A 16,511-nucleotide genomic window follows, 5' to 3' on the forward strand; every position below is an offset into this window, starting at 1 on the left:
CAAATACATGACTGACATATGGGGATGTACTGTAGATTCCTAATAAGTGTGAAGAATTAATATCCACGAAAAATTGTGAGAGGCATATCTCAAGAATTTTAAAATCTCGCTTTTATTTTTCGGGCATATGTTAACTACATGAAACTATGATAAAAATTTGGCATTCGCAATTTTATGTTCTCGCGATTTGATGGAAAACGACTGAATTAAGTACTCTCATAAAATAAAAATCAACAGTACTTGATTGATTGGGAGATGTGATGTGTTCTGCTAAAAATTGCTGCATAGAATACACAGCCAACTGTAGGACATTTATATTGCATGTTTTGGCATTTGATGCAAGATACATTTGTGTAGAGATGCATATACTCAAAGCCAATGGTTATGGATTTCATATCTAATGCATATAGTATGTCTTAAAGAGGATCAAGACTAAAAATCAAATCTCTTTATCAATGCATCATCCATGTATCAATTAAGTAGATTTGGTCCCACCGCTATGAGGTAAAGTAGGAGTAGAAAACAAGTAATTGGTCGCTTATCTAAGGCCATCCTGAGACACAGACCTGCAAATTCATCGATTGTATTCATTGATCATTGTATTTGTAACATGTAGATACCTGGAAGCATTTGTGAAAACTGGCATGACATTCCATTACAAATGTTAAGCAAGTTCCTATGTTAAGTGCCTGAGGTGACCTATAGAAAGAATACATGGCGATGCAGGAGAATGATGTCCCTTGATCACACTGACAGTCTGACACCGACTCATGATGGAGGAATCAGCGCTCTGTCTCTGTGATGGCCGTTCACTGTGTGTCTGAGGAGTGGAGACCGCTCATCTGGATCCTCCCCTGAGTCCTCTTCAGGATCCACACTGTACCGGGCTGGTACCCTGTCATTTTCTGGTTCTACCCTCCTCCCACATCTCCTTCTACTGCTAGGGAAATCTTGGCGACCCCAGTCCCGATAAAACTGGATAAAGGCTCCCAGAAGAAACAGCAGAAACCAGACACCTGTCAGAATGATCTCTGAAACAGAGAATACAACACTGATACTGACACAGCCATTCAACTCAGATAGAAGATAAAATCAAATGACTGAAGACTTTGTCACACAGTACCCTTAGAAGTTACCCGGTAGTTAACCATATTCAGTGTGTAGATGATTACCTTTAATGGTAAAAGGTGCTGTATTGAGGACGTTGACATAGCCAACGTCTGTGGAATGTCTGATGGAGGTCAATACAACATACTTCATCCCACTGCTTAGAAACATATCTGGGACTAGAACTATCAGGTACGTCCCAACGAAGGAACAGGACAGGATGTTGAGCTGAAATATTCAAGAGGCAGAAAATACTGACACTGGTAAATGCATTGTCTGTTGCAATTTAATTAATGCATATTTGAACTTAATGTTGAAGAAAGCTTACAAAAGAACGAAACAATTGAAAGAAAAATTGAATTTTTCAATCGTTATGGTACGTATGTGTGAGTGAAGAAAGAAAAAAAAAGAGAGAGAAAGTTTGTCTGTTAATTACCGTTTTGGTATAAGCAAGGATAAAAACAGGGATGGCTAAGACTCCACATGTGAAGGCCATGGCATAATTAAATGGTCTGTTCCAGTATGAAAGATTTCCTTTGACAAAAACAAGAGAAAAGCTATCAATGTGAAAGCAAACGTTTTTTTTTTTTTTTGTGAACAGTATCCATAATCCATTTGTCGCCCTTGAATTGATAACCACTACCTATCCAGAAAAATTGGGTACTCTATTTGCAATATTTCCCCCCCCCCCCCCCCAAAAAAATGATTAAATCTAGACAGTTTAAGAGCTGATATTTTGTGCACAAGTTCAAAAAATCAAAACCGAAGTGATATATACACATCAATAATATATGTAAAATTGATCAAACGAAGTAAAGAGAGTTTTTGTACTTTGTACATGTGCTTTGAAAATTGTACATTTTAACTTACCAAAGGGCGTATAGAAAACAATACTGGAGAAGAGGTAGCCTGCTAGGAGACCGCTGAGCAGTACTGAGATAGTGGCCACCCCAAGGAACTCGTACATCACCACCCACAGGGTGGCAGAAACCACACTCAGAATCACGGTCACTGACAGTAGTACTGGAAACAAAGACAACATCAACACTAAGATGAAAGATAACTCAACACATGTACAAGGCTCTTAGTTTGTTTAGGTAGACTGAGCTTGTTGCATTTTTTTAGAACCAGGCACAAATCTTTTTCTCTTGAATATTTTATTAATACAGATTGATGAATTAATAAATTAAGTAATAAATCTGGCTCTTTTGTACACTTTTATATAATTATATAACTCTTAGCAATCCTTATAGACATTTACAAAATTAGACTAGAATGCACATGCCTAGCTGGTATTGCCTGGTAAAGATGAATTTTGACCCTACCCTAGTTTCATAATGTTTGATTTATCATTTTACAAAATACATCACTTTAATAAAATTAATTTGATAGGTGTGAATGTCCATGTCATACCTATATAGTTTTGGGTTGAATATAGAGACAACACACTGTAGTAAATAATGCTGAATCCCAAAAAGGCACAAAGAAAGAGACCTGAAAGATAAACCATGAGTAAATTAGGGGACCATAATATGTACAGGTACATGCACCTGTTAAGGTGGCTTACTACACCGTAGAAATATTTTCTCAAATCAGCAGAAAATTACTTGATTTTGATAGATATCATAATGGTTAAGTAGTATTTAAGTATAATAGGCAAAATAATGTGCAATTTTGGATGAAAAATTACATTTTCAAAAAATTTAATTCAGTTAACATGAACAAAAGCTCCTGGTGAATTCAAACTCGTGATCTGCGTTCAGAAGCCCAATATTTTAACCACTCAGATACGACGACATACAACCCAATCGAACAATATAAACAGTTTAACAAAACATTTAAATCGCCATCTTGTGACGTACTGTCTTAAAAAATATAAGTGTAGGTGTAGTGAGGTACCTTAACACAGAGTTATATTCAAGTTTTTTCAAAAGTTTAAAAACTTACCTGTCTTAAAGAATCTGTGTCCCAAAATACTGAGGAAAACTCCAACAACGCCTAGTACACAACAAAGTCCTAGCCATGCTGCCCCTGTACAAAACATCAAAATGATCTCGACATGTCAATTCAATTTTACTACATGTAAATCTTGCCAAATGCTATTTAAAGGGACCTAGACATGATTCAAGATCAAAATCTTCAATTTTTTTTTCCAATTCATTATATCTAAAATGATCAATATGGGTATCTTTAATGCTTTGCCAAAATTTGAAAGTCATTATTGAGTTAAGAGCAAGATACAGAGTTTTAAATTCTTTATGTTGTAAACAAAGCTTGAGTCTTGTTATTGTTTGGATATGTATTGGATTTATAAACGAAAATAAGATTCGACCTTTGCTTACATAACAATGATTTCTTGCCTCTGAATCTCACTGTATCTTGACTTCTAACATTCAAATTTTGGTCAATCATTCAAAAAGCACAAGTTAAATATTTCAAACATAAAACATAACAAATAATAAAATTTTGAGCTCAAATCGTATCTCTGCTGTAAATCTCACTGCTGTAAATCACTCACCATACTTTGTACAGCCCTGCCTATGCTGTAAATCACTCACCATACATTGTACAGCCATCCCTCTGCTGTAAATCACTCACCATACATTGTACAGCCATGCCTATGCTGTAAATCACTCACCATACATTGTACAGCCATCCCTCTGCTGTAAATCACTCACCATACATTGTACAGCCATCCCTCTGCTGTAAATCACTCACCATACATTGTACAGCCATTCCTCTGCTGTAAATCACTCACCATACATTGTACAGCCATCCCTCTGCTGTAAATCACTCACCATACACTGTACAGCCATTCCTCTGCTGTAAATCACTTACCATACATTGTACAGCCATCCCTCTGCTGTAAATCACAGCTGTAAGTGACCTTGGGAAAGTAGGCTGCCGTGGTAACCCCTGTAGGGGTCTTTGCCGTAACAACCATCGTATAAACCACTCCTGTTCCTGGGTATGCTGCCATCAGGAATTCAGGTTTTTGAGAAATGTCTCTATTTGTCATTGATGAAACCTATTAACACCAATGTAAACATTGATTACTGTAACATTATACAGTTATGTACTGGTACTTTTTTTTAATAAAATTCATTTGTTTTTCTTTAATACATACTAATACTAAATTACATTAAAAAGTCAAGTAATTATAAATTTTATGCACATGTCTTTGTCAGACTTGTATCCAGGTTTAACAATGCAGTTTTCCACAAGATTTGTTAAAGCTGTCAGAAATGAAAAAATAATTGTGTCCAAACTGTTTTAGAAGACTTTTTTCTGCCATGTATAAGCTTTTTTCAGGATTTAGGACTCTATAATAATCAAGAGGCATAAGTCCTCCATTATTTCCAGTACTTTACTTTGCGCCTTTGATTTATTAACACCACAGTTATTATAGTATCCTGCAAGGGTTCAATGCAAGATTAAATTCTCCACATAATATAAAATATTCATTTTCAAATTGAAGGGAGATACTTCTTACAGTTTCATAAAATTATGTACTTGTACTTCTAAATTTTTGATCATGAAAGCCTACATTATATGCAAAAGAAATATCAATATTTCTTTTGTATATAATGAAGGCTTTCATGAATGGATACTCGTATATGTATGTTTAAGTATAAATTAAATGTGTTGCTTAAAACTTTGTCAACAAATCCATTTCATACCTAAAAGGCTTAACATGGGATATGACAATAAATAACAATTGTATCAAATACTAGCCATAATATTGCATTTTCTGTGTTTGATTAACCTTTCGAAAATTATAGTATTATAATAAAATAATAACAAGAACTAGAGCAGAGCTCGTGGCAAAGCCACGAGTAGGTCTTCCGTTGTTGCTGCGGGTTGAAAATATATGTGATATGGTGTCAAACGATTATAATGACTAAACTTTCAGTTCTGCTTTTGTTATAAAAACGTGTTGTGATTGAAAGCCTCTATATAAAACGTGTTTTGAAAAAGAAAGGAAGAAAATGTTTAAGAAAAACTATTTGTCGAACACAGTTTGTGTAATCGTTTCAAAAATTCTTCAAAAAATGAGATGTCTAATGGCGAGTTAAATTTTCAAAGGGTAGCAAGCATTGTTATAAACAGTATGTACTCATGATTCATGTCAGGAATTGTATTTTTTTTAAAAACTGAACCCGCCTACAAAACACGTAACCTTTTCTATGGGATAACTTCTTTATTTAAATCTTTCTAAATTTCTGAAGACTATGTGCAAGTTTAGAATTATTACGTGCCGACAAAATTTAGTATTAAGTCAAAATTGATGGCTTTTCTGAACTTTTCTACAGGGAAATGTGTGTCGTCTGATATTATTTAATGATACGAGTAGACTTGGACATTCAAAATAATATATAATCAGCTAAAAAAAAAAAGATAAGCGGGAGAATTTATGCAAAAGCGAGCATCTAAATTTTACACCAGATGGTGCTGTTTCATAGAGACACCGCTATGTAACGTGAATTAAATAACCTTATTTACAGAAATGAATATTACTTTTCTCGACAATGTAATCATATATATGAAAAATCCTTATTTTTATGTCAGTGGGTTGACTAATTAGATTGAAAAAAAACTTCAATTGCGCTTGCGTAAATTGGAATTCTGGGAAGGAATTAGACAGTCCGTGTTAGAGAAATTCGAAGAAGTTATGAAACTGGTTAGTTTTTAGATCAAACTGTGCATTGATGTATTAAAGGACTTTCATGGGTATCATCTGCCCACGGTCCGTAATCCGTATGTGCAGTCATACATTGTATGTACATCGGATATTCATTGTTCAGCTAAAATTAGTATTCCACTGGCTGTAGCTAACCTTGTAAGTAAATTAAGTTGCATAACAACCTCATGATACACAACCTCAATTTAAAGTTTTTTTTTATCAATTTTCATACAATTAGCAATAAATAAAATCCCCAATAACGCACATCTACCTTACTTAAGTGTAACTTTGAGAAGCGCATATATTTTTGGGAGGCAGATATGTCGCTATATTATAGTCTGCAAGTCAAGTGAATTATCATGGTCTTTCAAAGAAATAGGAAATCTGTCGACACTTGCAGTACTTTGATGAATTCTATGGCGATCGACTGCATTGCATAATGTAGTCGTATTTCCCAAGAACAAAATTTCCTTTGACTTCAAACTTTTAATTATAATACATTAAGAATTATTCTGTTCATAACTATAGAAGTTTAGCGTGTTTAACAGGTTAATTTATTAGCCACATTCTCAGGTTACGATTTCACATCTTCAATGTGAAGATGATTGACTTCGAATAATAGTCTTATTGTTTATAAAAGCACCCTTCCAACTGTTACTCAATTACATATGTTCTGAGAAGCGACACAAGATTTTCGGTCGCACGTGGCGATTGAATTAACACAGACTGACCGAATAAACACACGGGTGGGAAAATGAAACACGTTCACGGTTGAGGAGAAAATGTTACACATAAGGAGAAGTCACCAAAAATGATTTTCGACAGATCTGGATATCTTTTCGCCAACTTAAAAAAAATCCAGCGCGAGCACTTGTCAGCGGGGCGGGAGGAGGGGGGGGGGGGGGGGCGCAGCAAACGAACAACCATGTAGAAAAAACTACAGAGTGATTAATATGTAGCCGATAGAATCTAATCTTAATTTGTTTAAAACTCATGTGAATATTCTTTAAAATAATCATCAAATGCCTCAATTCAGGACAATTCAGGACATTCTTTTATCGTGCTAGCACCTACCGCAAACATGTAACATGGGACTTTGATTATAATTTGATTTGATTTGATTTTTAAACTACCTTGTACGCTATCGTATAATTAAATCAATGCTTAATCAACTGTACAAGTAAAATAAATTTATCTTTTCCCCTTAAACCTATAATAGTTGAAAACATAATAAAATATAGTTCTGTCCGTGCAAAATATGAAACATGAACGCGTGATAAGGTACATATAGAATAACACGAGCCGACCGCGGATCATTGTCCACTCGCTCTGGATCTCCTCGGCCAAGTGCGAGGGATGATCATCATTTAATATTTGTGTGTGGGGGGGGGGGGGGTGGGGGGTTAAATTTTTTTAGATATACAAACCAACGATTAATTTATGTCTGACGATGTTTCCGATTTGGAATAATATCGTTCATTGATATTCACTTACTCTCAAATTTTTAATAAAATGAATACAAGATGGACAAACTTTTATAACATAAATAAAACAGTTCTTGTATTTACGCTTATATAAACTCAAACACGTTCATATTCATCAAGTGTGCGTCGCGGTGTGCGAATCTTATGTATTAGATAACAGCTTATCGCTAGCTAGTGCAGCCGTGGCTGATTACCTCGGCCGTGGACGAAGGATAGATTACGTAAAGGTACAACGCACAGACACGCACAGCTCAGAACCCAGGAAGATTTGAGAAGTTTGCAGTATAATGACCATATTCTATCAAATAGAATTTCTTTATTTTAAACTTGAAACCCACAATTGATATATGTCACATATTGCTTTAGATTGAGAATGACATTGCTTTTATTAATTAACTGAACAATTTCTTAATTGACACCTAATCGTTTAGTCCATAAACTTTTATGTGTAATCAAAACTAAAACAATTCTTGAGTTTGCGGCTAAATAAACTCATATATGAGAGACAATAAGCGAGCGGATCAAACATCTAATTTTAATTAGATTGATATGAGAGACACACTCTCGTGTATTAGATAACCGCTGACCGCTAGGTAGCCCAGCCGCGACCATGGTGACCGATTTTCTCGGCCGCGGGCGAGGGAGAGTTAACACGTATTACTTTTTACCCTCATATTATGCAATACCCGAACACAAAAACAGTTTTATCAGATCAATTAAGTCACAAACAACATTTTTTGCAGCGACGCCGATATCGAAAAATTTACCGTTTTAGAGTTATGAAGCAAAGACTTTTAAGGAATCTAGACCCCTCATTTTAGGGGCTAGCCCCTTTTTTATGGTATCAAATGAAAGCTCTTAATATTCTGCACAACTTTTGTTCTTTATTTGTTTTGAAAAAAATTACAACTAAAAAGTTATTGAGCAAAGATATAAGCAAAATTTAACATTTTTTGAAACATAAATTTCGATGTAATTTTTTAAGAAGTAAACGTGGGTTAATCAAACATGAAGAACTAGGAGGACAACGTTCAAGATGTCTACTTTAAAGATTTGTAAATTAAAACTACTTGCTACGGATCAACTCGGAGCCTTTGCAGGTACACGAGACCCACTAAAAAAATATTCAAAGGGGAATAACTCAAAACCGGAAGTAGCGATTGCGAAATATTTTGTGATATAGTAAGCTATTGTCATTTCCAATAAACCCTGAAAATTTGAATAAAATCTAATGACAAACAAGCGAGATATTACAGTTTAAAGAAAAGTCTAGAAGAAAAAGAACTAGAGCAAAGCTCGTTGCAAAGCAACGAGTGGGTCTTCCATTAATGTCGAAAGAAAAGCTAGATGCAGAGCTCTAAAACCAATACTAGGAGTTTTAAAACAAAAAGATATAAAAAATCGAATAATTCTTGGAACGACTTAACAAAATCCGAATGACTTTAAGTACGAATTAACAAAATCCTTAACGATTTCAAGAACGACTTGACAAAAAAAATCCGAATATGTTTAAGAACGACTTAACAAATATCGAATCATTCTATGTACGAGTTAATTTAACTTTGAACATAATACTATTTTCTTAACCAAGAATGTGGAATCAAAATTTCCGGAAAAATCAATTTTTAAACCCCTATATCTTTGTAATGCATCGTCCAATTTTAAAACGGATTTCAGATTTAAATTAAGCTTAATAAGTTTAACATTTTTGCTTCAATAATATATAACAAATTATTTTTCAGTAAATAGTTATTTTTAAAAGACTTTGTAGCCCTTCTGGCCCCTTATTTGAGGGGCCAACCCCTTTTTCTTGATAACACATGAAAGGTCTTGCAAATATAAACATATTTTGTTCAACAACTGTTCACGAATTGTTAACCGTTCTAGAGATATCTGAACATTTGTGTTTTAGGGGCCGACCCTTAAACTCCTTAATGGGGCCACCAACAAAAAAGGTTTAGGTATTATATTATTAAAAACATTATTTTGAGCAACTTTTCTTCTACAATGCTTTTCAAAATATTTCTCCTTTTCTAGCTATTAGTGATCAGAGTTTTGGACTTCTGGTCCCTTGAAACCCCTAATTACGTAACATATGACTTAGGTATGGTACTGTATAGATAAATAGGTGTACAAAGAATATTTTTGCTTCTATAATATAAAACAAATTATTTTTCAGTAAAAAGTTATTATTGATAGACTTAAGAGCCCTCTTGGCCCCTAATTTAAGGGGCCAGCCCTTTTTTCATGATATCAAATGAAAGACCTCGCAAATATAAACATATTTTGTTGAACAAGTGTTCACGAATTGTTGACCGTTCTAGAGATATCTGAACTAATGTGTTTTAAGGGCCGACCCTTAAACTCCTTACTGGGGCCACCAACAAATTTTTTTAGGTAGCATATTGTTGAGAACATCATTTTGAGCATTTTTTGTTCTACAATGCTTTTCAAAATATTTCTCCTTTTCTAGATATGAATGATCAAAGTTTTGAACTTCTGGCCCCTTGAAACCCCTAATTGCGTAACATATGATTAAGGTGTGGTAATGTATAGATAAACAGCTGTACAATAAACATTTTTGCTTCTATAATTGATAACAAATTATTGTTCAGTATAGAGTAATTGCAAAAAGACTTTAGAGCCCCTTTGGCCCCTAATTTGAGGGGCCAGCCCTTTTTTCTTGATATCAATTGAAAGCCCGTGGAAATTAAAACAACTTTTGTATAACATGTTTTAACAAAATATTTATACATCAAAAGATATTAGAGAAAATGTTTGAAAATTTCGTGAAAAAATTTGGTCCTAATTTTCAGGTTCAGGCGAGCTTCGAGGCCTTGCGCAAATTTAATAATTGAAAGCAGGGAGGTACAACTTCAGACTTTAATCTACAATCCTGGAAAAATTTCAAGCTTCTATCTTGATTAGTTTCGGAGGAGATGCGTGGACAAAATGACCCTTAAAAATTTACAAGATCGTCAATATCTGAAACCGGAAGTGAGGTCATCATTTGAAAATTTAATAACATGTAGCGCCGATGATGCTTAATCAGTCCTGAAAATTTCGTGCAAATCGGTTGAATAGTTTTTGAGAAATAACGCTCCAAAAAAGTCAGAAAAAGAAAAAAAAGAATAACTAGACACGATCTCGTTGCGAGCAACGAGGAGGTCTTCCGTGCGATTTTTTGAAGGTAATATGACCTTGACTTTGATATTTGACCCTTTATCTCCTTATTGGGGCAACAAAAAAAAAATTGATGGTTGAATTTAATTAGGAACATCATTCTCAGCATTTTATTCTATATTGATTTTCCAAATAATGTTTTTTAAAATATTTGTTCTGTTTGAGGTATGTTATCAAAGTTTGGTACTTCTGGCCCCTTAAAACCCATTAAAACCCCTTAATACGGAACACATGATAAAATAATTATAATATGTTGTTAAATAAATGTGAGATGAACATTTTTGCTTCCTAAACATATGACAAAACATTTTTCAGTAAAGTGCTATGGAAGAAAGACTTTAGAGCCCTTTTGGTCCCTAAATTGAAGGGCACGCCCCTTTTCTTGGCATCATACGACAGTTCTTTTGATATTAAACATATTTTGTTCAACAAGTGTTTAGAAATTCTTTGCCGTTTTTGAGCTATCTGGGATATGACGTTCTAGGGGCCGACCCCTAATCTCCTTATTGGGGCCAGATAACGAAAATTTTATGATTGAATATTGTTTAAAACATCATTCTAAGCATCTTTTATTCTATATTGCTTTTCAAAATATTTGTCCTTTTTGAGATATATTCGATCGAAGTTTTGGATTTTTGGCCCCTAAAAACCCCTAATTACGTAACGCATAATAAAAAATTTATAATGTATAGTTTTATTAGTAAAAGATGAACATTTTTGCTTCTTAAACATATTACAAAATATTTCTCAGTAAAGTGCTATGAGAGAAAGACTTTAGAGCCCTTTTGGCCCCTTATTTAAGGGACCAGCCCCTTTTTCTTGGCATCATACGAAAGTTCTTTTGATATTAAACATATTTTGTTCAACAAGTGTTTAGAAATTCTTTGCCGTTTAAGAGCTATCTGGGAAAGGACATTTTAGGGGCCGACCCCTAATCTCCTTATTTGGGCCAAATAACGAAAATTTTATGATTGAATATTGTTTAAAACATCATTCTAAGCATCTTTTATTCTATATTGCTTTTCAAAATATTTGTCCTTTTTGAGATATATTCGATCGAAGTTTTGGATTTTTGGCCCCTAAAAACCCCTAATTACGTAACGCATAATAAAAAATTTATAATGTATAGTTTTATTAGTAAAAGATGAACATTTTTGCTTCTTAAACATATTACAAAATATTTCTCAGTAAAGTGCTATGGGAGAAAGACTTTAGAGCCCTTTTGGCCCCTTATTTAAGGGACCAGCCCCTTTTTCTTGTTATCAAACGGAAGATCCTGTAAATATAAATTTTATTTGCTCTATATGTTATTGTAAAATATTTTCAGGAAAGGAGATAAAGAACGAAAACCATTAAAAATTACGTCGTTTTTTTAAACTCGATTTTCAGGTCCAGGCGAGCTTCGACGCCTTTGAAGCCAGACAACCACAAATGCCTTTAAACACATCTACAATCTTTTGTCTACAATCCCTGAAAATTTAAATTCAATATCTTTTTTCGTTTAGGAGGAGAAAGCAGGACAAAATGACCCTCTAAAAATCACTAAAACGTCAATATCTCCCGAACGGAAATGACGTCATTAAAATAAAAAATTTTATATAAGGTTTTTATCAATATCTACAAGATCTGAAATTTTCACGAAAATCGGTCAAGTCGTTTTCAAAAAATCGCTTGTACAAAAAAGCGTAAGAAAAAAAAAAATAACTAGAGCAAAGCTCGTTGCAAAGCAACGAGTGGGTCTTCCGTTAATGTCGAGAGAAAAGCTTGAAGTACCTGTAAGAAGCAGAGTTCTTAAGCCAAGAACAAGAGTAACTAAAACAATAAGAAAAAAATCGAATAATTCTTGGTACGACTTAACAAAATCCGAATGATTTTTAGTACAACTTAGCAAAAACCTTTCCGATTTCAAGAATGTCTTAACAAAATAAACCCGAATGTGTTCATGTACGACTTGACACGATTATTTTTGGTACGAATTAATTTTACATTTAACTTCACGCTTTTTTAAAACCAAGAACGCGGAGTCAAAATTTCCGGAAAAATTAAATTTTAAACCCCAATTTCTCTGTAGTGCATGGTCCTATTTTAAAACGAATTTCAGCATTAGATTAAGATTTAAAGTTCTCTGATTTTGCTAAATAAAAAATATCAAATTATCGCTTAGAAAAAAAATATCATAAAAAGATTTACTAGCCCTTTTAGCCCCTATTTACTGGGTCCAGCCCTTTTTTCTTTATATCAAATAAAAGGTCTCGCAAATGTAAACATATTTTGTTCACATGTATTCATGAATTGTAAAACGTTTTCGAGATATCTGAACAGCTGTGTTTTAGGGGCCGACCCTTCAACTCCTTATCGGGGCCACCAACACCAACAAAAATTTTTAGTGGCCATATTTTTAAGAACATTATTCTTAACATTTTGTGTTCTACATTGCTTTTCAAAATATTTCTTCTTTTTCAGATATTAATGATGAAAGTTTTGAACTTCTCGGCCCTTGAAACCCCTAATTACGTAATTTATGACTTAGCTATGGCACTGTAAAGATAAACAGCTGTACAGTGAACATTTTTGCTTCTATAATTAATAACAAATTTTTGTTCATTAAAGAGTTATTGTAAGAAGATTTTAGAGCCCTCTTGGTCCCTAATTTGAGGGGCTAGCCCCGTTTTCTTGATATCAAATTAAAGGTCTTGCAAATATAAACATATTTTGTTCACCAAGTGTTCACAAAGTGTTAACAGTTCGCGAGATATCTGTACAAATGTGTTTTAGGGGCCGACCCTTAAACTCCTTTATGGGGCCATCAACAAATAAAATTAAGGTTGTATATTGTACAGAACATTATTTTAAGCAACTTTTGTTCTACATTGCTTTTCAAAATTGTTGTCCTTTTTCCGATATAAATGATCAAAGTTTTGAACTTCTGGCCCCCTGAAACCCCTAATTGCGTAATATATGACTTAGCTATGGTACTGTATAGATAAACAGTTGTACAATGAACATTTTTGCTTCTATGATTGATAACAAAATATTGTTCAGTAAAAGGTTATTGTAAGAAGACTATAGAGCCCTCTTGGACCCTAATTTGAGGGGCCAGCCCCTTTTTCTTGATATCAAATTAAAGGTCTTGCAAAAATAAACATCCTTTGCATTACATTATTTAACAAAATATGTATACATCAAAAGATATTTCAGAAAATGTTCAAAAATGTAGTAGAAAAATTTGGTGCTTATTTTCAGGTTCAGGCGAGCTTCACAGCATTGCACAATTTTCATAAGTGAAGGCAATGGGGTACATCTACATACATTTATCTACAATCCCTGAAAATTTCAAGCTTCTATCTTGATTAGTTTCGGAGGAGATGCAAGGACAAAATGACTCTGAAAAATTTACAAAATCGTCAGTTGCTGAAACCGGAAGTGACGTCATAAATTCAAATTTAAATAATCTCGAGTATTTACGATACCAAACAAATTCTGAAAATTTCGTGGAAATCGGTTGGATAGTTTTTGAGATATAAGCCACAAAAAAAGTCAGAGGAAGAATAATAATAATGAACTAGAGCAAAGCTCGTTGCAAAGCAACGAGTGGGTCTTCCGGTGGTGTCGAGAGTAAAGATAGAAGCTCCTGTAAGAAGCAGTGTTCTAAAACCAACTACAAAGAAAATAAAAATTTTTTTTTAAAAAAATCGAATAATTCTTAGTACGACTTAACAATGTCTGATTGATTTCAAGAACGAATTAACAAAAACCTTTACAATTTCTAGAACGACTTAATAAAAAAAGTCCCGAATGTCTTCAAGTACGAATTAACAATTTCCGAATTATTTTAGGTATGAGTTAATTTAACCTTTAAAAATAACACTATTTTCTTAACCAAGAACGTGGAAACAAAATTTCCGGAAAACTCAATTTTTAAAACCCAATAATTTTGTAATGCATCGTCCGATTTTAAAACGGATTTCAGTTTTAAATTAAGCTTAATAAAAGCTCCTTTGTTGCTTTATGACTTTTATCAAATTGTTGGTCAGAAAAGAGTTATTATAAAAAGACTTAATAGCCCTTCTGGTCCGTAATTTGAGGGGTCAGCCCTTTTTTTTTTATATCAAATAAAAGGTCTTGCTAATATAAACATATTTTGTTCTACAAATGTTAACGAATGGTTAACCGTTATCGAGATATCTAAACAACTGTATTTTAGGGGCCGACCCTTTAACTCTTTACTGGGGCCACTAATAACAACATTTATGGTATCATATTGTTCAGAACATTATTTTGTTCTACATTGCTTTTAAAAAATATTTCTGCTTTTTCAGATATTTTAAAATGATCAAAGTTTTGAACTTCTGGCCCCTTGAAACCCCTAATTACGTAATATATGACTAAGGTATGATACTGTATAGATAAACAATTGTACAATGAACATTTTTGCTTCTATAATTAATAACAAATTATTGTTCAGTAAACAGTTCTTGTAAGAAGATTTAAGACCCCTCTTGACCCCTAATTGGAGGGGCCAGCCCCTTTTTCTTGATATCAAATGAAAGGTCTTGCAAATATAAACATATTTTGTTCAACAAGTGTTCACGAAATGTTAACCCTTCTTAGGATATCTTTACAAATGTGTTTTAGGGGCCGGCCCTTTATCTCCTAAATGGGGTCATGAACAAAAAAATTTAAGGTAGCATATTGTACAGAACATTATTTTAAGCAACTTTTGTTCTACAATGCTTTTCAAAATATTTCTCCTTTTTCAGATATTAATGATCGAAATTTTGAAATTCTGGCCCCTTTAAACCCCTTATTACGTAACATATGACTTAGGTATGGTACTGTATAGATAAACAGCCGAACATTAAACATTTTTGCTTCTATAATAATAACAAATTATTATTCAGTAAAGAGTTATTGTAAGAAGACTTTACAGCCCTCTTGGCCCCTAATTTGAGGGGCCAGTCCCTATTTCTTGATATCAAACGAAAGCCCGTGTAATTTGAAACAACTTTTGCGTTACATCTTATAACAAAATATTTATACATCAAAAGATATCACAGAAAATGTGCAAAATTTTCGTGAGAAAATTTGATGCCAATTTTCAGGTTCAGGCGAGCTTGGAGGCCTTTAGCAATTTTCATCATTGGAAGCATGGGGGTACATCTACAGACATTCATCTACAATCCCTGAAAATTTCAAGCTTCTATCTTGATTAGTTTCGGAGGAGATGCGTGGACAAAATGACCCTAAAAAATTTACAAAATCGTCAATATCTGAAACCGGAAGTGACGTCATCATTTAAAAATTTTACTTAATGTAGCGCCGATCATGCTTTATTTTTCCTGAAAATTTTGTGCGAATCGGTTGGATAGTTTTTGAGAAATAGCGCTCCAAAAAAGTCAGAAAAAGAAAAAAAAGAATAATAAAGAAAAAGAAACCGTAGAATAACAAGAGGGTCTTCCGTTGGAAACGGAAGACCCTAACTAGAGCAAAGCTCGTTGCAAAGCAACGAGTGGGTCTTCCGTTAATGTCGAGAGAAAAGCTTGAAGTACCTGTAAGAAGCAGAGTTCTTAAGCCAAGAACAAGAGTAACTAAAACAATAAGAAAAAAATCGAATAATTCTTGGTACGACTTAACAAAATCCGAATGATTTTTAGTACAACTTAGCAAAAACCTTTCCGATTTCAAGAATGTCTTAACAAAATAAACCCGAATGTGTTCATGTACGACTTGACACGATTATTTTTGGTACGAATTAATTTTACATTTAACTTCACGCTTTTTTAAAACCAAGAACGCGGAGTCAAAATTTCCGGAAAAATTAAATTTTAAACCCCAATTTCTCTGTAGTGCATGGTCCTATTTTAAAACGAATTTCAGCATTAGATTAAGATTTAAAGTTCTCTGATTTTGCTAAATAAAAAATATCAAATTATCGCTTAGAAAAAAAATATCATAAAAAGATTTACTAGCCCTTTTAGCCCCTATTTACTGGGTCCAGCCCTTTTTTCTTTATATCAAATAAAAGGTCTCGCAAATGTAAACATATTTTGTTC

General features: G+C 33.6%; 1 protein-coding gene across 2 annotated transcripts in view; it reads right to left on the reverse strand.

Moving 5' to 3' along the window:
* Positions 1-16,511, reverse strand: part of LOC128173648 (transmembrane 7 superfamily member 3-like) — a 24,817-nt gene continuing 8,306 nt past the window's right edge. For both annotated transcript variants that reach the window (XM_052839330.1, XM_052839322.1), the window contains exons 4-10: positions 3,946-4,135; positions 3,055-3,138; positions 2,521-2,601; positions 1,978-2,130; positions 1,544-1,641; positions 1,173-1,335; positions 1-1,031 (exon numbers count right to left, since the gene is read on the reverse strand). In XM_052839330.1, the coding sequence (XP_052695290.1) occupies positions 769-1,031; positions 1,173-1,335; positions 1,544-1,641; positions 1,978-2,130; positions 2,521-2,601; positions 3,055-3,138; positions 3,946-4,135 (1,032 nt within the window). In that variant the 3' untranslated portion in view covers positions 1-768. The remainder of the gene's footprint in view (positions 1,032-1,172; positions 1,336-1,543; positions 1,642-1,977; positions 2,131-2,520; positions 2,602-3,054; positions 3,139-3,945; positions 4,136-16,511) is intronic.

Source organism: Crassostrea angulata, chromosome 1 (genome assembly GCF_025612915.1).
Source record: "Crassostrea angulata isolate pt1a10 chromosome 1, ASM2561291v2, whole genome shotgun sequence".
Lineage (NCBI taxonomy): Eukaryota > Metazoa > Mollusca > Bivalvia > Ostreida > Ostreidae > Magallana > Magallana angulata.